The following is a 27,642-nucleotide window of genomic DNA, read 5'->3' on the forward strand; positions in this document are numbered from 1 at the left end:
GGACTCCAGTGTGGCCTTGGCCGGCTCCCCGCAGCGCTAGGCCCTCAGCTGGTGTTCGTTCTGTTATGAAGCCCTTACCTGCTGTCTCCCAGCTCCCCGTGCTCCCCAAGGGCAGGGTCCTTCTGCGCCCGCTGCTGTCCCCATGCATCATGGGCCACAGCACACAGGAGGCCCCGAGATGCCACCTGCCATCCTCCGCAGCTGTAGACCTTCCCTCCCGTGCACATGAGAAAGGTCAGCGTACCTGCTCACGGAAACCGCCGTTTGCTGGGTGTCTTAGACTGACTCTCGTCTTCTTAGAATTTCAGATAAACACGCTTCCTTCACAAATGCCGACGGTAAAGTGATGGTCACTCCACACAGCAAATGCAAGGTTGCCGTTAATGGGGTGCCCATCACCACCAGGACAAAGCTGCAGCATTTGGTAAACTTTCCTGCAGGCTCACAGAATGTCCTAGGTCCCCCCCAAAAGCTGGGAGGGGACAGTCATGTGAGGTGCCCACATCACAGACGTGGCAGGATGGGGCATTCACACCAGCTCCTCTGCCACCATGGCTTGGGGACAACATGGCACCACTGCTGGAGGGACAGGCCTGCTCCTGACTCGCTGTGTGGTCTTGGGCAAGTCACTTCACTCCTCTGACCTCACCTGGAAAACAAGGAGGGCTGAACTAGGTGTTCTCCAAGGTCCCTTCCAGCTCTAACATTTTGTGCCATTTTAGATTTTTCTAAGAGCCTGTCACTGAGAGGGGTTGAACAGCATCTTGCAAACATCGCTGCCTCTTCCTCCCCAATCTGCCAACCCTGGGGCCCCTGCCAGCTTCCCAGCAGCCCTCTCCCCTCCCTGGTGGCCACAGCCTTTCAGACAGGACAGGCAGATGGGGATTGGCCACTCCCCATTTGGAAAGCCCCCTCAGTGACCTCCCTCGGCCTCCTGTCCCTGGCCACACTGCCCTTCTTTTGGTTGTTCAGCAGCTGTCTCTGCCTCACCAAGACTTACCGCCCAGGAGGGCTTAGCTTGGGCATCACGCCTCGGAAAAGGCCGTCTGTAGCCTGTAGTCTAAGTTAGGCCCTGGTGTCCCCTGCAGCCATGGCTGCACTCACCCAGACCAGCCTGGAAAGCGTGGAGGGAGGGCCTGGCTCTGGGTGGTCCCCACAGACCCCCCAGGGCCAAGGGAGTCACGCCCTCAATGTGTGCGATGAAGGTGAACGCAGGAGCCAGAGGCCACCTCCCTCCTGTCTGCGTCTCTCCCTGTCTGGGGGATTCCTGCGGGGAGGACATTGCTCAGATCCTTCTCACTGGGGAGGTTCACCTCACCCTCCTTGGCCTCGAACCCCTCCTGAGCCCACCGTCTCCTCCCCAGGACCGCCTGATTTTGGGATCCAACAGCACCTACCTGTACGTGGGGTTTCCTTCGGAGTGGGGCAGTGAGGACCTGAGCAGGTTCGATTACGACTTCTTCCAGCTGGAGAGGGCGGCTGCGGAGGGAGCGAGTGCAGACAAACTCGGTGAGCCCCCTCCTGACTGCTGGCCTCTCCCGTGTGCTGATCTGAGAGCAGCGATTTCACACTCTGTCTCTCTGCTTTCCTTAAGAAAATCATCATTTGTTTTGTCAAAGTCTGATGTTTACAAAATTGAATTATGATTTCCATATAGAGTGACTACATGGTAAACATTCAACTCGTTAAACGTTCCCTGAGGAATGAGGGTAAAGATGGTTCAAAGGGGTAGAGAAGAGAGTGGGGTACACAGCAAATGAGAGAAGAATGCTGAGCTGGAGAAGCCAGTTAGTGGCCTCCGGCCACCCCCAGGGGCCTGCTGGGCCTGCAGAAGCAGTGGCCCAACTCCAGAGGGGCCGGCTGGGGCCTGCTCTGGGCTGCAAATGCGCGGCCCACAAAAACGTGCAGCCCGAGGCTTCTGAGACAGAATCTCCCCTTCTCCCCTGAACGCAGCCCCCAGCAGTAACCCACGCTGGCCGCCCGCCGCTGCCGGTCTCTGCTGGGGCTTTCGCACGCCTTCCCCGCCCCTCTCCCCGGCCCCGATTCACCGCGCTCCGGGCGGCTCCCCCAGGCTCCGGGCGGCTCCCCCAGAATCCAGGCGAGGCCGGAGCCCGCTGCGATCTCAGTGACGTGCGGGCTTCCCGGAGGGGCCCCACGCTTTGCTCAGCACCGGGACTCTGCCTGAACTCGCAGTAATGAAACCGCTGGTGGAAAGTGGGCAGATCCACCTGTGTGTGTGCAAAAGAGTTCCTCCCTGTCCCCACACCACAGTGTTTCTCTCAGAATTTCAGCAAAATAAATCGATTTGAAATCCACCTCCTTGCTCTTCTTCTGCTGAAGTTCTCGACTTTTAAAAATGAACCAGGCCGGGCGCGGTGGCTCATGCCTGTAATCCCAGCCCTTTGGAAGGCCGAGGCGGGCAGATCACGAGATCAGGAGTTCGAGACCATCCTGGCTAACACAGTGAAACCCCGTCTCTACTAAAAATACAAAAAATTAGCCGGATGTGATGGCACACACCTGTAGTCCCAGCTACTCGGGAGGCTGAGGCAGGAGAATTGCCTGAACCTGGGAAGAGGAGGTTGCAGTGAGCTGAGATCGTGCCACAGCACTCCAGCCTGGGTGACAGAGCGAGACTCCATTTCAAAACAAAACAAAACGAACCAGTAAGACTCTGTCATACCAGGCCCGGAAAAGCCATCTGTTCATTGACCTGTCCTCAGAGGTTGACCGTGCCACTGCCCTTGTGGCCCTGGTGGCGCCATGCAGCTGAACCAGCCCCAGACCCTGGCTCGGACCCTAGGGAAGACTTGGGTCCTCAACAAGGCAGCAGCTGTGTGAGCAGTTTGGGGTCAGACCTCAGGGCCAAGGTCACTGTGTGCACCCACAGGCCAGGGGTCTCTAAGAGTTGAGATTTCCTGATTAGAGGCAGTACCAGCCTGGGTTTGGGAGGGAGACTGATCCTCCCATAATCTCCACGAGCCCCTCCTTCAAGCCACCCCAAGTATAAGAGAAGCACAGGTCGCTTGCTGTGCCAGCAGCAGCTTGAGGATAACTCCAGGCCTTCCGTCTAGCCAGCCATGTTTCACCTCGCCCCACCCTCCTCCAGTCTGGAGCCACCTTGGGTCAAGGACCCTGAGACCAAGAATGGGAACTGGGGGCAGAGGACCTCCTGCCTGCGGCCAGGATTCATGGGTCGAGATAAGCAACCACGTAAGGAGAAGCCAGGCAGTGTCATTTTCCCTTTTTTTTTTTTAAATTACATGCTTGTAATTTTAAAATGTAGATATTTGATGAACAGCTGAACGAATGAATGAACAAATAAGCATACACATTTATTCATGGCGGCTGGGCGTGGTGTCTCATGCCTGTAATCCTAGCACTTTGAGAGGCCAAGGCAGGAGGATCGCTTGAACCTGGGAGTTCAAGACCAGCCTGGGAAACAAAGTGAGACCTCATCTCTACAAAATATTTTAAAAATTAGCCAGGCATGATGGCTTGCACCTGTAGTCCCAGGTACTCAGCAGGCTGAGATGGGAGGATTGCTTGAGTCTGGGAGGTGGAGGCTGCAATGAGCAGAGATCATGCCACTGAACGCTAGCCTGGATGACAGAGCAAGACAGCTATCTAAAAAAAAGAAAAAGAAAAAGGGCTTGGCATGGTGGCTCATGCCTGTACGCCTGTAATTCCAGCACTTTTGGAGGCCGAGGTGGGCAGATCACCTGAGGTCAGGAGTTCGAGACCAGCCTGGCCAACATAGTGAAACCCCATCTCTACTAAAAATACAAAAATTAGCCGGGTGTGGTAGTGCGCACCTGTAATCCCAGCTACTCGGGAGGCTGAGGCAGGAGAATTGCTTCAACTTGGGAGGCAGAGGTTGCAGCGAGCCGAGATGGCCGCCACTGCACTCCAGCCTGGACAACGAGAGTGAAACTCTATTTCAAAAAAAAAAAAATTCTTCATGGCGGAACAAGTGACTGACTTTCGCCTCCACTGTGATTGTTGCCAGGTGCTGCGGACGGTGGAGACGGCAAGGCAGGCCCCAGTGTCCTGGCTGCATTCCAGGACTACATCAAACTGATGCCGCTGGTTCAGAAGCAAATCAAATGAGTGAAGAGCTGAAGAAGGTAAGTTAGCTGGAGCCAGGAGCTGGTGTGCCAGGTGCAGAAAGGACCTCAAGGCCTTGTGGGGCAGGGGTGCGTTCCCAGGGACTCTCAGGGAACTAGCGACAGAAGCCAGACTGCCCAGCCCAGGCCCGAGTACCATTCCTTTCACCAACAGCCTACCAGGGCCACCGGGATCCCAGACCAATTCTTGCTGGCCATGAGCAGGCCCTCCCAGATGGTCCTGGGGCCTCTCTGGGTCTAGGCACCCTGATGGCTGCTGTGCCACACAGACCACCTGGGCTGGGGACAGCTCCCTGGAGACGTGAGCTCCCATCGGCCGGAACCTTGTAAGAGATTTAATCAATTTGGTAGGGACTCCAAGTGTTAGTTCCAGGATATAATGGAGAAAATCTGGTGCTCTGTTTTTCCTCTTAGTGGGAAATCCAAGGGGCAAGAGTGGGACATCTTAGAGAAAGTCTTATTCATTCATCATTTAGGAAGCCCGAGGGTGGAAGAATGAAAAATAAATTGCAAAGGTGGTATGAGCTGTGAATGTAGGATTTTTTTTTTCTTTTTGACAGGGTCTCAATCTGCCGCCCAGGCTGGAGTGCAGTGGTGCAATCATGGTTTACTGCAACCTCCACTTCCCGGGTTCAAGTGATCCTCCCACCTCTGCCTCCCAAGTAGCTGGGATTACAGGTGTGCACTTCCATGCCTGGCTAATTTTTGTATTTTTAGTAGAGATGGGGTTTTGCTATGTTGCCCAGGCTGGTCTTGAACTCCTGGGCTCAAGCGATCCACTCGCCTCAGCCTCCCAAAGTGCTGGGATTACAGGCATGAGGGACTGTGCCCAGCCGAATGTACGATTATTTAGTGCGAAGTGTTTCTTTTACCAGGGACTTAACATGGAATTGAAGGTGAAAAATTTGGCATCGTCAGATTCCAGGGGCTATGACCTACAGAAGGAGGTCTTGGTGAAGGTGACCCACCACGGGTCTCACGAGGTGAGGCCCCACGGGGATGGGACTCAGGAGGTGAGGCCCCACGGGGATGGGACTCAGGAGGTGAGGCCGCACGGGGACGGGACTCAGGAGGTGAGGATCCACGGGGACGGGACTCAGGAGGTGAGGATCCACGGGGACGGGACCCAGGAGGTGAGGATCCACGGGGACGGGACCCAGGAGGTGAGGATCCACGGGGACGGGACCCAGGAGGTGAGGCCCCACGGGGACGGGACTCAGGAGGTGAGGCCGCACGGGGACGGGACTCAGGAGGTGAGGATCCACGGGGACGGGACCCAGGAGGTGAGGATCCACGGGGACGGGACCCAGGAGGTGAGGCCCCACGGGGACGGGACCCAGGAGGTGAGGATCCACGGGGACGGGACCCAGGAGGTGAGGCCCCACGGGGACGGGACCCAGGAGGTGAGGCCCCACGGGGACGGGACCCAGGAGGTGAGGATCCACGGGGACGGGACCCAGGAGGTGAGGCCCCACGGGGACGGGACCCAGGAGGTGAGGCCCCACGGGGACGGGACCCAGGGGGTGAGGATCCACGGGGACGGGACCCAGGGGGTGAGGATCTTGGGGACGGGACCCAGGGGGTGAGGATCCACGGGGACGGGACCCAGGGGGTGAGGATCCACGGGGACGGGACCCAGGGGGTGAGGATCCACGGGGACGGGACCCAGGGGGTGAGGATCCACGGGGACGGGACCCAGGGGGTGAGGATCCACGGGGACGGGACCCAGGGGGTGAGGATCCACGGGGACGGGACCCAGGGGGTGAGGATCCACGGGGACGGGACCCAGGGGGTGAGGATCCACGGGGACGGGACCCAGGGGGTGAGGATCCACGGGGACGGGACCCAGGGGGTGAGGATCCACGGGGACGGGACCCAGGGGGTGAGGATCCACGGGGACGGGACCCAGGGGGTGAGGATCCACGGGGACGGGACCCAGGGGGTGAGGATCCACGGGGACGGGACCCAGGGGGTGAGGATCCACGGGGACGGGACCCAGGGGGTGAGGATCCACGGGGACGGGACCCAGGGGGTGAGGATCCACGGGGACGGGACCCAGGGGGTGAGGATCCACGGGGACGGGACCCAGGGGGTGAGGATCCACGGGGACGGGACCCAGGGGGTGAGGATCCACGGGGACGGGACCCAGGGGGTGAGGATCCACGGGGACGGGACTCAGGGGGTGAGGATCCATGGGGACACAGATTATCTTTACCAGCTGCAGCCTCCGGAGACCCAGTCAAGGGCAAAACGTATTCCAAGTATGAGCTGGAGCTCTGGGGAACAGGGGGATCCACTCTCTTGTTTCCTGTCCTGGGTCCTCCCTCCCAGCACCAGCCATTCCCTGTCCTGGACCCTCCCTCACAGCACCAGCTCCTGGGAGCGTTCCTAAGCTAGCCTGCACTGAGCATCTGTTCATGCTGAGTATGACTCAAAGGCTTTTGTACCAGAAGGGAGCCTGGGAGTTTATGCAAGTGGTAGTGGTGTCTGTCCATGCACGTATGTGCGTGTGTGTGTGTGCAAGTGTGTGTTTGTGTGTACATGTGCCCGTGAGAACACAGACTGCCTTTCTGCAGCAATGAGAAAAGCCATCCTCCTAGGGACTCCAGAAAAGGCTGTTTCACCAACTCCACTGGCTGGACCTTACTATCAGGAAGTTCCATTTTAGAAACTTAAGACCCTGTTTCCTCTCCCTCTGCCTCCAAAGGAGGAAACAGAAATGCAGGCCCATGTTGCAGCACCCCTTGTGCATATCAGGCCCCTGGAGGAGCAGCCCTCAGGCTTCCGGCTCCAGCACACTCACCCGTTGCCTTTCGAGACTGCGCCTCCGGCCCCCACCCCGGGCTGCTCCCTCCCTGCTCAGCAATTGAAGCTTCTCTGAGTTTCACTTTTCTGCTCATCTGCTCATCGCCCGAAAATTGCCAAAATGTTCTGGGCCGAGACCGATTTTTGTAAAGCTTTTAACAATTGTGCAATGAGCTAAGACTATAAGCATGTGTGTGCGTCCCATGTGGTCAGCACCTGTGCACTGCACCCGCCACCCCGTCCACGGGGTTTCGCCCTCCAGGTGCTGGGGCTGCCAAGATGATGCCCCAGGGAGGAAACCAAGCAAGGATCCTCCTGGAACCCAGCTCCTCAGAGACCAGCCCCTTTCCTGCAGGTCTGTGTGATGCAGACAGGGTCTCCCGTGAGACCCTCACCCTGGGGAGTCAGCCAGGACTTCTCTGCCATGTTCCGTGAGGCCTTGGAGGGGACCCCTCAGTGTGTCTGTACTTTGCATTTTTCTGTTTTTTCCAGCAAAGGCCACTGGGGCAAAGTGGCTCCGGTGCCCCGATATTCCACGTGCCTCTTTCGGGCCAGGCTTTCCCCTAGAATTTGGCTTGGCAGTTTCCTGTCTTGTCAGACCTTGTTTTAAGAAAATTTGTAATTCTAAAAAACCATTTTCCATGCTATTCTATTTTGTATTATAGTCTAAGGTAGTTTGAAAAATAGCCTTTTAAACTGTTGCTAACAGAAGGGTTATTGAGTGCACACGAAGGCACTCATGAGCACCTGCCTGTCATTACCAGAAACAGAACAGGAGACGGTGTTCTCACACTGATCATTGGGAGAATTGTATGGGAGGGCTGAGGGCCTGGATTCATGCCCTCATTTTCCTTCAGCCCAGCATCCTGTCACTGGGACAGGCAGCTGTCTGATAGGACTGCTTCTGCTAAAACATACCAGGTTCTCTTTTAAGGGGGTCGTACAGTTTGGTTTTTTTTTCTATTTTTTTTTCTCATGAAGATATGAATCTTACCAATCTGTCTTCCTCAAGACTATCCATTTTTACATTAAAACAAGTAAGATTAGGCCCAGCATGGTAGTTCGCATCTGTAATCCCAGGATTTGGGGAGGCCGAGGTGGGTGGATGGCTTGAGCTCAGGAGTTCGAGACCAGCTTGGGCAACATGGTGAAACCCCGTCTCTACAAAAAATACAAAATTAGCTGAGTATGGTGGTGAGCACCTGTAGTCCCCGCTACTGGGGAGGCTGAGGTAGGAGAATCACCTGAGCCTGAGGAGGTCGAGGCTACAGTGAGCCGTGATCACGCCACTATTCTCCAGCCTGGGCAACAGACGGAGACCCTGTCTCAAAAAAACAAGCAAGCTTAGTGCCAGTGACCTGTCTTCAGATGAAGCCCTGCTTTCCTCAGGAGGCTTCTGGAAGGCTGTGGTCTGGGGGTCCTTGTGACACGGTATGTAGATGGAGGCTTCTGGAAGGCTATAGTGTGAGGGTCTCTTGTGACATGGTGTGTGGATGGAGGCTTCTGGAAGGCTGTGGTCTGGGGGTCTCGTGACAGGGTGTGTAGATGGAGGCTTCTGGAAGGCTGTAGTGTGAGGGTCTCCTGTGACATGGTGTGTAGATGGAGGCTTCTGGAAGGCTGTGGTCTGGGGGTCCTTGTGACACGGTGTGTAGATGGAGGCTTCTGGAAGGCTGTAGTCTGAGGGTCTCTTGTGACATGGTGTGTAGATGGAGGCTTCTGGAAGGCTGTGGTCTGGGGGTCCTTGTGACACGGTGTGTAGATGGAGGCTTCTGGAAGGCTGTAGTCTGAGGGTCTCTTGTGACATGGTGTGTAGATGGAGGCTTCTGGAAGGCTGTGGTCTGGGGGTCTCGTGACAGGGTGTGTAGATGGAGGCTTCTGGAAGGCTGTAGTCTGAGGGTCTCGTGACATGGTGTGTAGATGGAGGCTTCTGGAAGGCTGTGGTCTGGGGATCCTTGTGACACGGTGTGTAGATGGAGGCTTCTGGAAGGCTGTGGTCTGAGGGTCTCCTGTGACACGGTGTGTAGACGGAGGCTTCTGGAAGGCTGTAGTGTGAGGGTCGCTTGTGACACGGTGTGTAGATGGAGGCTTCTGGAAGGCTGTGGTCTGGGGGTCTCATGACAGGGTGTGTAGATGGAGGCTTCTGGAAGGCTGTGGTCTGGGGGTCTCTTGTGACATGGTGTGTAGATGGAGGCTTCTGGAAGGCTGTAGTCTGAGGGTGTCTTGTGACATGGTGTGTAGATGGAGGCTTCTGGAAAGCTGTAGTCTGAGGGTCTCTTGTGACATGGTGTATAGATGGAGGCTTGTGGAAGGCTGTGGTCTGGGGGTCCTTGTGACACGGTGTGTAGATGGAGGCTTCTGGAAGGCTGTCTGGGGGTCTCTTGTGACATGGTGTGTAGATGGAGGCTTCTGGAAGGCTGTAGTCTGAGGGTCTCTTGTGACATGGTGTGTAGATGGAGGCTTCTGGAAGGCTGTGGTCTGGGGGTCCTTGTGACACGGTGTGTAGATGGAGGCTTCTGGAAGGCTGTAGTGTGAGGGTCTCTTGTGACACGGTGTGTAGATGGAGGCTTCTGGAAGGCTGTGGTCTGGGGGTCCTTGTGACACGGTGTGTAGATGGAGGCTTCTGGAAGGCTGTAGTCTGAGGGTCTCTTGTGACACGGTGTGTAGATGGAGGCTTCTGGAAGGCTGTGGTCTGGGGGTCCTTGTGACACGGTGTGTAGATGGAGGCTTCTGGAAGGTTGTAGTGTGAGGGTCTCTTGTGACACGGTGTGTAGATGGAGGCTTCTGGAAGGCTGTAGTGTGAGGGTCTCTTGTGACACGGTGTGTAGATGGAGGCTTCTGGAAGGCTGTGGTCTGGGGGTCTCTTGTGACATGGTATGTAGATGGAGGCTTCTGGAAGGCTATGGTCTGGGGGTCTCTTGTGAAACGGTGTGTAGATGGAGGCTTCTGGAAGGCTGTAGTGTGAGGGTCTCTTGTGACACGGTGTGTAGATGGAGGCTTCTGGAAGGCTGCAGTCTGAGGGTCTCCTGTGACATGGTGTGTAGATGGAGGCTTTTGGAAGGCTGTGGTCTGGGGGTCTCGTGACACGGTGTGTAGATGGAGGCTTCTGGAAAGCTGTAGTGTGAGGGTCTGTTGTGACACGGTGTGTAGATGGAGGCTTCTGGAAGGCTGCAGTCTGAGGGTCTCCTGTGACATGGTATGTAGATGGAGGCTTCTGGAAGGCTGTAGTCTGAGGGTCTCCTGTGACATGGTGTGTAGATGGAGGCTTCTGGAAGGCTGCAGTCTGAGGGTCTCCTGTGACATGGTATGTAGATGGAGGCTTCTGGAAGGCTGCAGTCTGAGGGTCTCCTGTGACATGGTGTGTAGATGGAGGCTTCTGGAAGGCTGTAGTGTGAGGGTCTCTTGTGACACGGTGTGTAGATGGAGGCTTCTGGAAGGCTGTAGTGTGAGGGTCTCTTGTGACACGGTGTGTAGATGGAGGCTTCTGGAAGGCTGTGGTCTGGGTGTCTCTTGTGACATGGTATGTAGATGGAGGCTTCTGGAAGGCTATGGTCTGGGGGTCTCTTGTGAAACGGTGTGTAGATGGAGGCTTCTGGAAGGCTGTAGTCTGAGGGTCTCTTGTGACACGGTGTGTAGATGGAGGCTTCTGGGAGGCTGTAGTCTGAGGGTCTCCTGTGACATGGTGTGTAGATGGAGGCTTCTGGAAGGCTGTGGTCTGGGGGTCTCTTGTGACACGGTGTGTAGATGGAGGCTTCTGGAAGGCTGTAGTGTGAGGGTCTCTTCTGACACGGTGTGTAGATGGAGGCTTCTGGAAGGCTGTAGTGTGAGGGTCTCTTGTGACACGGTGTGTAGATGGAGGCTTCTGGAAGGCTGTAGTGTGAGGGTCTCCTGTGACACGGTATGTAGATGGAGGCTTCTGGAAGGCTGTAGTCTGAGGGTCTCTTGTGACACGGTGTGTAGATGGAGGCTTCTGGAAGGCTGTAGTGTGAGGGTCTCTTGTGACACGGTGTGTAGATGGAGGCTTCTGGAAGGCTGTAGTGTGAGGGTCTCTTGTGACACGGTGTGTAGATGGAGGCTTCTGGAAGGCTGTAGTGTGAGGGTCTCTTGTGACACGGTGTGTAGATGGAGGCTTCTGGAAGGCTGTGGTCTGGGGGTCTCGTGACATGGTGTGTAGATGGAGGCTTCTGGAAGGCTGTAGTCTGAGGGTCTGTTGTGACATGGTGTGTAGATGGAGGCTTCTGGAAGGCTGTAGTGTGAGGGTCTCGTGACACGGTGTGTAGATGGAGGCTTCTGGAAGGCTGTGGTCTGGGGGTCTCTTGTGACACGGTGTGTAGATGGAGGCTTCTGGAAGGCTGTGGTCTGGGGGTCTCTTGTGACACGGTGTGTAGATGGAGGCTTCTGGAAGGCTGTGGTCTGGGGGTCTCTTGTGACACGGTGTGTAGATGGAGGCTTCTGGAAGGCTGTAGTGTGAGAGTCTCTTGTGACACGGTGTGTAGATGGAGTCTTCTGGAAGGCTGTGGTCTGGGGGTCTCGTGACAGGGTGTGTAGATGGAGGCTTCTGGAAGGCTGTGGTCTGGGGGTCTCTTGTGACATGGTGTGTAGATGGAGGCTTCTGGAAGGCTGTAGTCTGAGGGTCTCTTGTGACATGGTGTGTAGATGGAGGCTTCTGGAAGGCTGTGGTCTGGGGGTCCTTGTGACACGGTGTGTAGATGGAGGCTTCTGGAAGGCTGTGGTCTGGGGGTCTCTTGTGACATGGTGTGTAGATGGAGCCTTCTGGAAGGCTGTAGTCTGAGGGTCTCTTGTGACATGGTGTGTAGATGGAGGCTTCTGGAAGGCTGTGGTCTGGGGGTCCTTGTGACACGGTGTGTAGATGGAGGCTTCTGGAAGGCTGTAGTGTGAGGGTCGCTTGTGACACGGTGTGTAGATGGAGGCTTTTGGAAGGCTGTGGTCTGGGGGTCTCGTGACAGGGTGTGTAGACGGAGGCTTCTGGAAGGCTGTGGTCTGGGGGTCCTTGTGACACGGTGTGTAGATGGAGGCTTCTGGAAGGCTGTAGTGTGAGGGTCTCTTGTGACACGGTGTGTAGATGGAGGCTTTTGGAAGGCTGTGGTCTGGGGGTCTCGTGACAGGGTGTGTAGATGGAGGCTTCTGGAAGGCTGTGGTCTGGGGGTCCTTGTGACATGGTGTGTAGATGGAGGCTTCTGGAAGGCTGTAGTCTGAGGGTCTCTTGTGACACGGTGTGTAGATGGAGGCTTCTGGAAGGCTGTGGTCTGGGGGTCCTTGTGACACGGTGTGTAGATGGAGGCTTCTGGAAGGCTGTAGTGTGAGGGTCGCTTGTGACACGGTGTGTAGATGGAGGCTTCTGGAAGGCTGTAGTGTGAGGGTCTCTTGTGACACGGTGTGTAGATGGAGGCTTCTGGAAGGCTGTGGTCTGGGGGTCTCTTGTGACATGGTGTGTAGATGGAGGCTTCTGGAAGGCTGTGGTCTGGGGGTCTCTTGTGACACGGTGTGTAGATGGAGGCTTCTGGAAGGCTGTAGTGTGAGGGTCTCTTGTGACACGGTGTGTAGATGGAGGCTTCTGGAAGGCTGTAGTGTGAGGGTCTCTTGTGACACGGTGTGTAGATGGAGGCTTCTGGAAGGCTGTAGTGTGAGGGTCTCTTGTGACACGGTGTGTAGATGGAGGCTTCTGGAAGGCTGTAGTGTGAGGGTCTCCTGTGACATGGTATGTAGATGGAGGCTTCTGGAAGGCTGTAGTCTGAGGGTCTCTTGTGACACAGTGTGTAGATGGAGGCTTCTGGAAGGCTGTAGTGTGAGGGTCTCTTGTGACACGGTGTGTAGATGGAGGCTTCTGGAAGGCTGTAGTGTGAGGGTCTCTTGTGACACGGTGTGTAGATGGAGGCTTCTGGAAGGCTGTGGTCTGGGGGTCTCGTGACATGGTGTGTAGATGGAGGCTTCTGGAAGGCTGTGGTCTGGGGGTCTCGTGACATGGTGTGTAGATGGAGGCTTCTGGAAGGCTGTAGTCTGAGGGTCTCTTGTGACACGGTGTGTAGATGGAGGCTTCTGGAAGGCTGTGGTCTGGGGGTCCTTGTGACACGGTGTGTAGATGGAGGCTTCTGGAAGGCTGTAGTGTGAGGGTCGCTTGTGACACGGTGTGTAGATGGAGGCTTCTGGAAGGCTGTAGTGTGAGGGTCTCTTGTGACACGGTGTGTAGATGGAGGCTTCTGGAAGGCTGTGGTCTGGGGGTCTCTTGTGACATGGTATGTAGATGGAGGCTTCTGGAAGGCTATGGTCTGGGGGTCTCTTGTGACACGGTGTGTAGATGGAGGCTTCTGGAAGGCTGTAGTGTGAGGGTCTCTTGTGACACGGTGTGTAGATGGAGGCTTCTGGAAGGCTGCAGTCTGAGGGTCTCCTGTGACATGGTGTGTAGATGGAGGCTTTTGGAAGGCTGTGGTCTGGGGGTCTCGTGACACGGTGTGTAGATGGAGGCTTCTGGAAGGCTGTAGTGTGAGGGTCTGTTGTGACACGGTGTGTAGATGGAGGCTTCTGGAAGGCTGCAGTCTGAGGGTCTCCTGTGACATGGTATGTAGATGGAGGCTTCTGGAAGGCTGTAGTCTGAGGGTCTCCTGTGACATGGTGTGTAGATGGAGGCTTCTGGAAGGCTGCAGTCTGAGGGTCTCCTGTGACATGGTATGTAGATGGAGGCTTCTGGAAGGCTGCAGTCTGAGGGTCTCCTGTGACATGGTGTGTAGATGGAGGCTTCTGGAAGGCTGTAGTGTGAGGGTCTCTTGTGACACGGTGTGTAGATGGAGGCTTCTGGAAGGCTGTAGTGTGAGGGTCTGTTGTGACACGGTGTGTAGATGGAGGCTTTTGGAAGGCTGTGGTCTGGGGGTCTCGTGACAGGGTGTGTAGATGGAGGCTTCTGGAAGGCTGTGGTCTGGGGGTCCTTGTGACATGGTGTGTAGATGGAGGCTTCTGGAAGGCTGTAGTCTGAGGGTCTCTTGTGACACGGTGTGTAGATGGAGGCTTCTGGAAGGCTGTGGTCTGGGGGTCTCTTGTGACATGGTGTGTAGATGGAGCCTTCTGGAAGGCTGTAGTCTGAGGGTCTCTTGTGACATGGTGTGTAGATGGAGGCTTCTGGAAGGCTGTGGTCTGGGGGTCCTTGTGACACGGTGTGTAGATGGAGGCTTCTGGAAGGCTGTAGTGTGAGGGTCGCTTGTGACACGGTGTGTAGATGGAGGCTTTTGGAAGGCTGTGGTCTGGGGGTCTCGTGACAGGGTGTGTAGATGGAGGCTTCTGGAAGGCTGTGGTCTGGGGGTCCTTGTGACACGGTGTGTAGATGGAGGCTTCTGGAAGGCTGTAGTGTGAGGGTCTCTTGTGACACGGTGTGTAGATGGAGGCTTTTGGAAGGCTGTGGTCTGGGGGTCTCGTGACAGGGTGTGTAGATGGAGGCTTCTGGAAGGCTGTGGTCTGGGGGTCCTTGTGACATGGTGTGTAGATGGAGGCTTCTGGAAGGCTGTAGTCTGAGGGTCTCTTGTGACACGGTGTGTAGATGGAGGCTTCTGGAAGGCTGTGGTCTGGGGGTCTCTTGTGACATGGTGTGTAGATGGAGCCTTCTGGAAGGCTGTAGTCTGAGGGTCTCTTGTGACATGGTGTGTAGATGGAGGCTTCTGGAAGGCTGTGGTCTGGGGGTCCTTGTGACACGGTGTGTAGATGGAGGCTTCTGGAAGGCTGTAGTGTGAGGGTCGCTTGTGACACGGTGTGTAGATGGAGGCTTTTGGAAGGCTGTGGTCTGGGGGTCTCGTGACAGGGTGTGTAGACGGAGGCTTCTGGAAGGCTGTGGTCTGGGGGTCCTTGTGACACGGTGTGTAGATGGAGGCTTCTGGAAGGCTGTAGTGTGAGGGTCTCTTGTGACACGGTGTGTAGATGGAGGCTTTTGGAAGGCTGTGGTCTGGGGGTCTCGTGACAGGGTGTGTAGATGGAGGCTTCTGGAAGGCTGTGGTCTGGGGGTCCTTGTGACATGGTGTGTAGATGGAGGCTTCTGGAAGGCTGTAGTCTGAGGGTCTCTTGTGACACGGTGTGTAGATGGAGGCTTCTGGAAGGCTGTGGTCTGGGGGTCCTTGTGACACGGTGTGTAGATGGAGGCTTCTGGAAGGCTGTAGTGTGAGGGTCGCTTGTGACACGGTGTGTAGATGGAGGCTTCTGGAAGGCTGTAGTGTGAGGGTCTCTTGTGACACGGTGTGTAGATGGAGGCTTCTGGAAGGCTGTGGTCTGGGGGTCTCTTGTGACATGGTGTGTAGATGGAGGCTTCTGGAAGGCTGTGGTCTGGGGGTCTCTTGTGACACGGTGTGTAGATGGAGGCTTCTGGAAGGCTGTAGTGTGAGGGTCTCTTGTGACATGGTGTGTAGATGGAGGCTTCTGGAAGGCTGTAGTGTGAGGGTCTCTTGTGACACGGTGTGTAGATGGAGGCTTCTGGAAGGCTGTAGTGTGAGGGTCTCTTGTGACACGGTGTGTAGATGGAGGCTTCTGGAAGGCTGCAGTCTGAGGGTCTCCTGTGACATGGTATGTAGATGGAGGCTTCTGGAAGGCTGTAGTGTGAGGGTCTCTTGTGACACGGTGTGTAGATGGAGGCTTCTGGAAGGCTGTAGTGTGAGGGTCTCTTGTGACACGGTGTGTAGATGGAGGCTTCTGGAAGGCTGTGGTCTGGGGGTCTCGTGACATGGTGTGTAGATGGAGGCTTCTGGAAGGCTGTGGTCTGGGGGTCTCGTGACATGGTGTGTAGATGGAGGCTTCTGGAAGGCTGTAGTCTGAGGGTCTCTTGTGACACGGTGTGTAGATGGAGGCTTCTGGAAGGCTGTAGTGTGAGGGTCTCCTGTGACACGGTGTGTAGATGGAGGCTTTTGGAAGGCTGTGGTCTGGGGGTCTCGTGACAGGGTGTGTAGATGGAGGCTTCTGGAAGGCTATGGTCTGGGGGTGTCTTGTGACACGGTGTGTAGATGGAGGCTTCTGGAAGGCTGTAGTCTGAGGGTCTCCTGTGACATGGTGTGTAGATGGAGGCTTCTGGAAGGCTGTGGTCTGGGGGTCTCTTGTGACACGGTGTGTAGATGTTGGCAGTGCGTGTGAGACAGGCACTTCCGAAGACTAGAAGAGCAGCAGAGACAGCTGTGGGTCCCAGCTAGAAACACGAATGCTACTTTGCGGTTGATCTTGTACGTGTTTACCTATCCTCCCTGCTGACCGTGTGGACGGTGACTGCTGCTGCAGCTCTCAGGGAGGACGCAGTGTTGTGCAGCTGTTGGGAGTCACGTATCATAGACAAGCTCACGAGCAAACCAGGGCTGTGTGAGGGTTGGGGAGGGTTTTTGACCTGGAAATGCTGCCAGCTTGCGGTTACCTTTCAGCAGTATTCACCCAAGAGCTGTTGGCTCTGGTGAGCAGCACATCCTGCCAGGGAACTCTGACCAGGCCTGCAGAGCCCACCTGGGAGCAGGCGGGAGTCAGCATGGGCTCGCAGCCTATCCTGGAGCCTCGCCGACCTGTTTCCTCCTCAGGCCAAGGATGACATGCAATTTTAACTGACACCAGGCCTGTGGTCTGATATCCAGAGGTAATGAGGCAGTGAATTCATTTATTATTTAGATTCCCATGATCTTAGTTCCCTAAAGTCTTTAAGAAAAAAACAGAATAAGCCGGTGCAGTGGCGCACGCCTGCAGTCCAGCTACTCAGAGGCTGAAGCAGGAGGCCCGCCTGAGCCCAGGAGTTCAAGGCTGCAGTGAGCTAGGACTGGGCCACTGCCCTCCAGCCTGGGTGACACAGCAAGATCACATGTCTTAAAAAGAAAAGAAAAACACAAACAGAAAAACCACAATGACTAGAACTCCTGTTGTTCCCTGCTGCCCCCATTTTTTTTTTTTTTTTTTTTTTTTTGAGATGGAGTCTTGCTCTGTCACCCAGGCTGGAGTGCAGTGGCGTGATCTTGGCTCCCTGCAAGCTCCATCTCCTGGGTTAAAGCGTTCTCCTGCCTCAGCCTCCCAAGTAGCTGGGACTACAGGTGCCCGCCAGCACTCCCGGCTAATTTTTTGTATTTTTGGTAGAGACGGGGTTTCACTGTTAGCCAGGCTGGTCTCGATCTCCTGACCTCGTGATCCGCCCGCCTCGGCCTCCCAAAGTGCTGGGATTACAGGCGTGAGCCACCGTGCCCGGCCCCCCACATTCTTATTTAATGGTGGTGCCGCCTCTAGGAGAGCACTATGGTTCTTCACTTTGAGGCCAACAGAAAAAGATGGAATCGTTTTCAGAGTCCTGAGAATGTCCTTTTTATGAAGAGACATCATACATAGAATGACTTGTCTGTTGATTTTTGCTTTTGCTTTTCAAGTTGCCCAGAAAAGGAGTTGCTAGTTTTACCTGATATTTATGGTCTAAAAACGACCTACCTGGAATCCCTCTGGAATCCCTCCTCCTGTGGCTTCAGGTTTGTTTCCTCTCCAGAGCCAGTGTTGACAGAGGCCCTGTCCTCACCCAGTGAGGAGGAAGACAGCGGCAGGCTGTTGTCCTGGATCTGCTGTGCACTGGGTGTGAACCCCTGAACAAGGAAGGACGCCTGCTTGGGTCTCTGCAGAATGGAGCTCAGAATGCCTGCCATGCTGGGCTGGGAAGGCTGTGGGGAGTGTCTCCTGTGCTTGTGGATGTGTGCCCGTGTGCACTCCAATCATGGCGGGGGAGCCACTTCTCAGCTCTTCTCCAGACTAACTACCCCTGCATCATCTTCCATGGCTGCTGTTCATGAATGACCAGGCTCATTAAATGACCCAAACTTACTACCTTATCGTTCTACAGATGGGAAGTCCAAATTGGGTCTCACTGGGCTAAAAGCAGGGTGTCCACAGGGCGGTACTGCTTTCTGGGCCTGAGGAAGAGAATCTGTTTCCCGGCCCCTTCCAGCTTTTCGAGGCCACCTCCCTCCGTCTTCAAAGCCGCCACATAACCTCTCTCTGACCCCGCAGGCATTATCCTATCTCTGACCCTCTCTTCTGCCTCTCTCGGCCATATTGAAGACCCTTGTGATTTCATTGGGGCCACCTGGATACTCCAGGCTAATCTCCGTATTTTAAGGTCAGTTGATGACAAACCTTAATTTCCGTTCGCCACGCAAAGTAATATATTCACAGGTTCTGGGGATTAGCACATGGGCATCTTTGAGGACCATTCTGCCACCATAAGCCCCAAACCTTCTCCCCTGAGAGGATCTGTTTTCTAACCCCTTCATCATCTCCTCTAAATCGTTTCCTAGGCTCAAGCAATGGGGAAGTAACAGGTCCAGGAATTAATACGATATTCTTGACGTCAGCAAAGCTAGGTGTGGAGAAAGTGGGATGTGGTCACGAGTACTGCAAACCCAGTCAATGAAGGGAGCGTGCTGGGAAAATCAGAGTGATGAATCGTGAGAGCAGCAGATGAATCAAATACTGGTGACCTACCTCTGTGTTTCCAGGTGTGGATATGGTCAAAAGCCAAGTTCATCAATAGGAAATTCCTAATGCAGGAACTTTACCAGCGCTTTCTAGATGGAGATCACGGCCCTGTGGCTCGAGAAGACGACCCTTTCTGGGATCCTGTCGAGGTCGTCTGTTTGGGCTCAGCTCACATCTGGCTCCAGTCGCTGGCCTACTGCATGAAGCTGGAGGAGCAAGTGGAGTTTCTGAACTGTGACAGGCTGGAGGAGGCGGTGCTGCATACCTGCATAGCACCCTGCTCCCCAACAGGACAGTGAGTGTCTCCTTCTCCCCCCTGCCTACTTCTGGGTCAGTCACACACATAAAATCCAGAGCAGGCCTGAGTTCTCCTGACGGGGTGGTCAACTTGGTACCCTGAACAGGTCATTCATAAGACAAATGAAAGAGCTCATTCATTCACCATTTGGCCTCAACGAATGTGATTTTTGCTGTCCCCTGGGGGACCTGAGGAATGAGGAGGACATCTGGCAGAGGCAGGTATAGTGGAAGGAACCTTGGACAAAACCGAAAGAGCTGGGTGGGTTCCAAACAATGGACCCTCAGGAGAGAAGCCAAGTGGGTTGCAGGGCCTCCCCAGCCACACTCCCCTCCTGGCCCTGTGGGCCTGGCATGTGCCACGTGGGACGCTTTCCCATGCTGAGGGCCCAACCTGCTTCAAGAGCCAGAAGCAGAAGCTGATTTTCCAGCTCAGCCCTTTTCTCGAGGTAGGGACGGTGAAGCCTGACCTCATTCTGTGCTGTCACCTGACCTTTCTGTGGGCACAGGCTTTGTTTTGAGCTATTGGCTCTGTCCTAAACGTTGCCTCGTTACCCTCAACTGTCCTCTCTGGATACTCATCTGTCACAGGCAGTTTTTACAAAAGCAAAAGTCTTTTAGCAACCCTAAGCCAAGAGGCTGGCGGTGGCCTGGTCTGGGTGCCAAGGCCCTCAACAGGCACTCAGTGCAACCTTTCCATCTTTCTGAAGAATCAGCTCAAGAAGAGAACCTCAACGTTCTGTGACCAAGAAACCAAGCTGCCCAACAACTCACTGCCTTTACTCTGATCACTTGGCTACCTCGAGCTTCTGGGCTGCCCAGCAAGTTGTATTTCTTGTTGCAAATTAATGAATTTAATTTGAAAGGTTTCAGACTTTGTGAGCCTGGCTGATAGGACAGCAGTCCCTTGTTGGAAAGCTGTCCGAGTCCGTTTCTGAGCTTGCAGGCCTGGGGTTCTTCTCTAGACTATAAAGAAACAAAGGAAAAGGAAAATGACAACCTGAGAGGCTGTATCTGGGCAGCCGCTGGCTTTCCCACTCTGTTCCACTAGGGAGCTGCCTAAATCTTCAATGCAAGTTTAGCATCCACATCTGTGTGCATCCATCGCATGACGCTGTTTATCTTCCTTTTTCCTCCAGGCAGGGAGATCCTTGAGAAGGTCTGATCTTACTTTGACGTGCCAGGGTAATGGGCTCTTATTCAACATGTCTCTTGAATGCATGAATGAACTCTACTGATCCTGTCTTCAGTGAAATTAGCTCTCTCTTAAGGATTCTATTTAACCCCCTTAACATTACAATCTTAACTTGCTTGGACCCAGCCTAACCCGAGGTCAACGTTCACCTCTTCTGTTTGTAGAACGCATGGCGAGGAGGATGTGGTTATCGACCCTTTGGAGCTGCTGGGCAAGAGGATGGATTTTCAGATTCACATTGTCCGGTGCCTTGGCGTCAACTGGATGAAGGAAGATGCAAAGCGGGGCATTCAGATAGGGTACCAGCCTGCACCGCGGAACAGGGCCACACACGCCACCTGCCGTGTGGACCCTGTGGGGGGCAGTCCAGTCTTTCTTCAAGTTTTAAAAATGAGCTTATCACAAAGTTTTCTTAAGTTTCTCTGTTTAACTTTAAGATGACTATTTCCTCATCTATTTAATAGAGGAAGTTTCTCTGTTTAACTTTAAGATGACTATTTTCCCTCATAGTTTCTCTAACTTTGAGACGACTATTTCCCAACTATTTAATAGAGGGGCCACATGTCCCTCCAGGTCTCTGGCCTGTGGTCAGTGTGTACTGAACTCTTTACAGAACTGAAGCAGAAATTCTAATTATCAGAAAGAATATCCAGTAAAACCATGTTATCTAAGCAAAACAGTTTTTAGGTTTTAGTTGGAAACAAAAGGACTGTATTATGATATGGCAGAAGCACCAGATATGCTTAAACAAATTAGGCTAAAAGGATATTGAACGATAAGGCAGGCCAGGTGTGGTGGCTCACGCCTGTAATCCCAGCACTTTGGGAGGCCGAGGCTGGCACATCACTTGAGGTCAGGAGTTTGAGACCAGCCTGTCAACATGGTGAAATCCCAGCTCTACTAAAAGTAGAAAAATTAGCCAGGCTTAGTGGCATACGCCTGTAATCCCAGCTACTCGGGAGGCTAAGGCAGGAGAATTGCTTGAACCCCAAAGGGAGAGGTTGCAGTGAGCCGAGATCACTCCAGCCTGGGTGACAGAGCGAGACTCTGTCTCAAAATAAATAAATAAATAAATAAATAAAGATAAGGCAATAAAGAGAGACTTTGAAGAACGAAAACCAAATCACCGCCTCACATAGAAAATTAACCATTTTTGATTATCTGAGTAGAAGGGATTTATTGAAATCCATCTTGTTTGTTTTTTGTTTTTGAGACAGAGTCTCGCTCTGTCGCCCAGGCTGGAGTGCAGTGGAGTGGAGCGATCTCACCTTACTGCAACCCCTGCCTCCTGGGCTCAGCCTCCTGAGTAGCTGGAACTACAGGCATGTACCATAACACCCACCTAATTTTTGTATTTTTTACAGAGATGGTGTTTTGCCATGTTGCCCAGGCTGGTGTCAAATTCCTGGGCTCAAGCAATCTGCCTGCCTCAGCCTCCCAAAATGCTGAGATTACAGGCATGAGCCATTGCGCCCAGCCTGAGCTTTTTAAAAAAATTATTATCTATCTAGTGATGATATCCCTGTTGAATAAGATGTTGGAGGTGATAAACATGACAATCAATCATAGGTCATCTTTTATCTGACACATGGGCTGTAAATCTTTGGCTCATCTGTCCCTTTTCTTTACAAATGTGTCCCTTCTGGTTTTAAATTATGTTTTATGTTTTTCTCAGGTACAGAATTTATGACCTTCCAAACACTATTTATACCAAACCTGTATGGAAAAGTGTGAATCCACAAATTGAAGAGACTGTCCAATTTGCAGCCTTAACTGCATCTCAGGAGTTTCTGAATTATTTGCGGACAAATGTCCTTATTGTTGACCTATGGGGCCTTCAAGGTACCTTGCTTACTTATTCTTTCATCAGACATGCCATACATTCAGGGCTGTAGAAGGGGTAGAGGAGCGAGGCAGTCAGCGTCCTAACAGCGGTGGGCCAGAGCCATCTTTTCCCCTGGGCCTCTGGGTTCTCGTCCAGCAGGGTGGTTACATGCTTTAACAACTTCTCACCTGACACTGGAGCTGGGCGACTGGGATGTTTCTTTCTTTGACTGTGTCTCTCCCCATTACAGAAGGCTGCACCGAGCTGAGCTGCTCTCAGCTGGGCCTCAGGGTCACAGGTGAAGGCCACATCCTGGTAGACACCAAGAAAATTTCCACTGTGAAGGATATAAGCCAAGTGTGTACATAGGACACTAAAGTGGGCATCCCAGGTGGCTAGAAAATCTCTGATGACGGCTGCTTGACGTTCCTTCCCCCTTAACAAACGTTTTCTTTATTTACTCCTGTGTACCCTGAGGGGCTTAAACTCTGCTCACCATACACACACTCCCATCCCATTTGATTTTCCCATGGTAGCAAACATTGCCAGTCTCAAAGGATATGCAGATGATACAACAAAAGACGAAACTGACATGTTTTCTGGTAGGCAGCATCAAACCAGATACCAGAACTTTATCTGAAGCTGCTCAAGCTAGAGCAGGAGACAGAACTGCTCAGGAACATTAACAGAACCCTGAGAGAGCAGAACGTGCTTCTCAAAGCATCACTTGCAAAAATTGCTTCTGGTCAAGGTGAGAGACTGCTCCAGGCTTGGCTGTTTAGCTTATCCCTAGACTCCTACATTTGGGATGTGTATTTGTCTTTTAAGAAACAAACTTTTAAATGAGTTAATTCATATCTTGTTTCATAAACAAAAAATGCCGGACATTTCTTCTGCCCTGTGAGATTTCCCCTTTCCCTTGGATGGATCCAAACTGGTGCCTGATAAATGCTGATGCAGTAGAATGCCACCAAAATAAATAAATATAGAGATGCCCAGAGAAAGAGATACATAAATCAATGTTACCTTTTTCCACCTCAGCCCCGAAGCCTTCCAACACTCTGAAGATCGGCGGGATGACTGTGCAACTGCCATCCGCCAGGGAGATGAGCCAAATGTGCACACAGCAAGCCGGCTCTGACCGAGAGCTTGCCAAGGCTCTGAAGGTGTTCTACCAAAGCATGAACACGGCAAGAGGGCAGCTTTTCAGACTCAGACGGCACCAACCTCCGGTAAGGAACTGGAATCCTGGGAGCACACAGAATTTCTTTCCATCCAATTTAGACATTTGATGTAACTATTTCCTGAGCTTGGAGACGTATATGCTGAAGCGGAAGAGCAAGGCGAGGAGGCCCTGCTTGACCTGCTCTGTGAGCGCGAATCTGCTGCCCTCTCAGGCCGTCGTCCGTCTCTGCTCTGACCTTTTTATTTGAGTGCACATCCGGCTGGCTCCGCGCTACCACGGTCACTGCACGACTGATACCCACTCACTTTACAATGCAATATACAGACTACCCTGTTTGGTTTATCATTATAAAACCCAATGTAATTCATCATATTAAGAGATTATAAGATAAAATAATTTGATTACTTCAACAGATGCAGAAAAAGATGTGGCCAAATTAAACATCCTATGACAATAAAAATTCTCGGCAAACTAGGAATAAAATGGACATTCCTTAATCTGATAAAGGCAATCTTAAGACAAACACACAGTGGACAAAATGCTTAGTGATGAATGACTGAAAGCTTTTCCTTTCAGATCAGGTCAGGGACGCCAGCTTTCTTGACCTCTGTCCTTTAGGTTCTAGCCAGTGCAGTAAGGAAAAGAAATACAAAGTATGACTGGAAAGGAAAGAAAAGTAATTACAATAATAGCATACACTTATGTAACACTTACAACCTGCTTTACGTTTACTGTCTCAATTCTCACAGCAACCCTATGAGGCAGGTACTATTATTCACCTTATTTTACAGTTCATGGAACGTGTCTAAAGACACATGACTCATCTGTGGCAGCGCTGAGGTCCACACCCTGCGGGTGCTGTTCCCCAGTCTATACTGCGCTGCCTCTAGTATCATCCCAGATGACCTGCTTGTATAGACAGAAAATCCCCAAGAATTTATAAATGAATTACAAAGTTGCTAGATACAAAAATCAAGATTTAAAAATTAACTGTATTTGAATATAACAGCAGCAAGCAGAAAATTATTTTTAAAATAAAAGACACCATTGATAATTGCATCAAATATATGGAATACTTAGGCCTATAGCTGACATAAAATATGTAAGAGTTGTACAGAGAAAATTTTAAAACTTATTTGAGAGATGTTTAAAAGGATATAAATAGATAGAGAAACTGCCATCTCTCCGTGGTTTGGAAGATTTGTTATTGTACATCTGTCAACTCTTCCCCAAGAGTCAGAGTAATTGTAATTCCAATCAAGTGTAATAGAACCTAACAAGATAATTCTACAATTTGTATGGAATTGCAAAAGCAAAAACTAGCCAAGATGAGACCAGACCCAAGAACAAGACAGAAAGACTTGCCCTACCTGATATCAACACTTCATTTTAATGCCTCTGTAACAGAGGCAGTAAGGTAAGGTGTTGGCCCAAAGATAGATAAATAACCAAAGAAAAAGAACAGAAGGCTCAGAAACAGATTTATTCAGGACTACAGACTTGATATACAACCGAGTGGAACTGCAAATCAATGTGGCAAGGATGGACTTTTCAATAAACAGTGCTGGGGAATTAGGAATATGTATGGGGAAAAATGAAACTGGATTCCTATCTAAAACTACCCCCAGAAATCAATTTCAGGTGAGAATTAAAGAGCTAAATTGGAAGGCACAACCCTAATGCTTTTATTTATTTATTTAAATATTTTAAAAATAGAGATGGGGGTCTTGTTATGTTGCCCAGGCTGGTCTCGAACTCCTAGCTTCAAGCAATCCTCCCGCCTCAGCCTCCCAAAGTGCTGGAATTACAGGTATAAGCCACCATGCCCTGCCTCAAATGCTTTCAGAAGATACTTTAGGAGACTGTCTTTACGACCTCACAGTGGAAAAGGATTTCTTATGCATGACACACACACACACACACACACACACACACACACACCCCTAGCTTTAAAGAGGGAGACTGATAAAGTCAGCTAAATTAAAATGGTGAACTTTGGTGCATCAAAAGACACCAAAATGAAAAAGCCAGAAGGAATGGGAAAAGTTCTTTGCAACACGTTTAACATATAATGAACTAATAACCAAAATAAAGAACAACTACTAACCAAAAAGAAAAATAGACAACCCAATAGAAAAAAAAATGGTCAAAAGATTTGAACAGGAACTTCACAAAAGAGGAAATTAAAAATGCCAATAAATATATGGAGAAGTGCTTAATCGCATTAATAGTTTGGGAAATACTAACTGATACCACAATGAGATACCATTATTAACCTTCCATACTGGCAAAAATTAAAAAGCTTGACAATATCAAGTGTTGGTGAAGATATGAAGTAACAGAAACTCTCATGTATGGCTGAGAGGAGTATAAATTGGTACAAACATTTAAAAATTATTTGGCATTTACTTATTAAAAGTTGAAGATACTAGAACCTAGAAGCCTGCAATTCAACTCTTCCTTCCTTCACAGCTGAACTGGTTCTGCAGAGTTAAAGCCCTAATGCCTCAGGCAGAGATTCTGGAAGTGTGCCCTATGGCCTAGCAGCTTCAGCAGCATCTAGGAACTTGTCAGAAATGCAAAATCCAGGGCCCCACCCCAGACCTACTGAATCAGAATCTCTGGGTGTGAGGCCTAGTAACACGTGTTTCAACAAACCCTCTCCATGATTCTGTCTTCAAGTTTGAGAACCTACTGCACTGAGGCATCTGACATATGAAATAAGCTAACTCTGTCATACATGTCTAGGATGGCACTAGTTACACACCATTCTTGAAAGAACTGAGAAAACAGTTATTCAAATCACTTCCGTTCTGTGGTTCAGATGAGGGGCCAGTTGAAAAACACTACAGAAATCTTAGTTGATGTGCACTGCTGTTCATAAAACCCTCTTCCATAGTAGCCCCAAACTGGAAACATCCCTAATGTATGTTCACCGAAGACGGGTAAATTTTGGCCCCCTCTATGCTGTGTAACACTACATTGCCATGACAGTGAACAACAGCCACAGGCAACAAGAAGAGTCTTCCAATAGTGATGGAAACCAAGTTACGAAAGATGACATCCAACATGATTCTATAAACATTCAAAGAGGGCAAAATATACTGTTTAGGGATATACTCTAGGTGGCAAAACTATTGAGAAAGGCAAGAAAATGGTGACCACACAAGTCAGGCTGGCAGTTGCTTCTGGGACAGGAAGAAGGTGACAGGAGGAGTTCCAGGCAGTGGGCTCTCTAGAGCAGGTGTGTTCACTTTAGGCCTGTCAATATATTTAGGGTACTTTTCCGTGCTACGTAGCTCACAATAAAAAAGAATAACTGGTTAAATGAACGACACCTTAAACAAAGTTTCAAATAAACCACAGCCTGGAAAATATATTAATATTATTTAGCAAGCATTAGTATTCAGAATAAACTATTACTTTTAAGATTTAAAAAAAGATAATATGTTGGAAAGCACATTCGAAAAAAATCGGCAAAGGATTTGAACAGGCATTTCACTAATACTCAGGGAAATAGAAACTGAATCCCAGTGCCATTCTCTGCAGTTCTCATTTTCAGTGAGTGCGGTACCATCTCCTCCATCACGTCACACTACCTGCTCTCTGCCGTTCCCATTTTCAGCCAGTGCGGTACTATCTCCTCCACCACTTGTCTCCAGGACTCTGCCCCAGGGCATCCCTAGTTCTCAGGGGTACTTGCCTCCATAGGTTAGGGGAAGCATCGGCAAAACCCTACCAATAGGAGAGCCCCTACACCCACTGGCCCCTCAAGACTCCTTTAATACTCCTTCGACAGTATTAAAACACTAAGGAAGTAACATTCCAATGGAAAATATTTGACTTATCTCACCAGTTTTCCCTACTGGCAGTAACTTAGGGTCATCCGAAACAAAACTGCTCACCAGCTGAACACTGAGGGTATTTGAGCTTCGAGTTGTGAAGATGATTTGTGTAGCTAGCAAGCTTACCTCATTTCCCACTTACTTTACCTATTTCTTCTACCAGTTTTAAGCAAAACTCTCCTTCCATGTGACTGTAAATCATCTCTATAACCTAAAGGCTGCTTGAATGGCCCTATGTTCCTGACGCATAGGGGGAACCACACACACTGGGGTCTCTTTGAGGTTGGAGGGTGGGAGGAGGGAGAGGGTGAACGATTAGCACTCGGAGCTCTGGGATCAGACTGCCCAGGGTTAAATCCTGGTTAAGTCCATCACTTAATCAACTGCAGGATTTGGGGCCACTGACTTCCCCTCTCTAAGCCTCTCTTTCCTCACTTGTTTTGTGGGAAGGAAAACAGTATTTACTGCAAATGGTTAATGAACATAAAGCACTTAGAACAGTGCCTGACACACAGACATGATTGATAAGCATTCACCATTAATATTTTTACGGTAAACAGTTCAAAACTTCAAATGAAGCTCTTCTATCTCTATTTCTTGCTGTCAGACCTACAGACAATGGTTATTTCACGTCTCTCGTTTTGTATCTTTCTCTGAACAAGTTTGAATTCTACCTCCACTTAGTTTCATCTTCTCATAGGTTTATCTGAAATACTGTTATGTTCAATTTTCTCAGCAGCAGGAGTGCCCATATGATGGGACCTTTTCAGTGTAGGGTCTGTGGTTCAGGGATTGTAACTGTTAGTGAAAAAGTCTACTAGGAGTTAGTCTATCTTGAAGCCACTCTTGATTCCACAAATTGACTGATGGGTCTTAGTCAAGGATATGATAAAAAG

General features: G+C 51.4%; 2 protein-coding genes across 2 annotated transcripts; one reads left to right on the forward strand and one right to left on the reverse strand.

Annotated features, from left to right (window-relative positions):
- Positions 1-149: 149 nt before the first annotated feature.
- On the forward strand, positions 150-27,261 carry LOC101059730 (kinesin-like protein KIF28P). The gene is given in 10 exon segments (XM_063789753.1): positions 150-338; positions 1,089-1,509; positions 4,010-4,090; positions 4,093-4,127; positions 5,003-5,110; positions 18,419-18,693; positions 20,055-20,189; positions 21,566-21,732; positions 21,966-22,466; positions 22,757-27,261. Coding segments are annotated over 9 exon segments (1,530 nt in total). The 3' UTR covers positions 22,085-22,466; positions 22,757-27,261.
- On the reverse strand, positions 7,976-12,863 carry LOC134809855 (mucin-12-like). Its single transcript, XM_063809334.1, has 2 exons — positions 8,177-12,863; positions 7,976-8,093 (listed from the first exon to the last, which is right to left on the reverse strand). Exons 1-2 carry the CDS (start codon positions 12,859-12,861, stop codon positions 7,976-7,978), a joined length of 4,803 nt encoding a protein of 1,600 aa, XP_063665404.1. The 5' UTR covers positions 12,862-12,863.
- Positions 27,262-27,642: the final 381 nt, after the last annotated feature.

Source organism: Pan troglodytes, chromosome 1 (assembly GCF_028858775.2).
Source record: "Pan troglodytes isolate AG18354 chromosome 1, NHGRI_mPanTro3-v2.0_pri, whole genome shotgun sequence".
Taxonomy (NCBI): Eukaryota; Metazoa; Chordata; class Mammalia; order Primates; family Hominidae; genus Pan; species Pan troglodytes.

Bases quoted from the DNA above. Each gene is read 5' to 3' on its own strand.
- LOC134809855 (XM_063809334.1), bottom strand. From the start codon at position 12,861: ATGTCACGAGACCCCCAGACCACAGCCTTCCAGAAGCCTCCATCTACA. The intron at 8,094-8,176 runs GTGATTCTCCTA...TATTTTTTGTAG, and splicing joins CTCGACCTCCTCAGGCTCAG to AGACGGGGTTTCACCATGTT.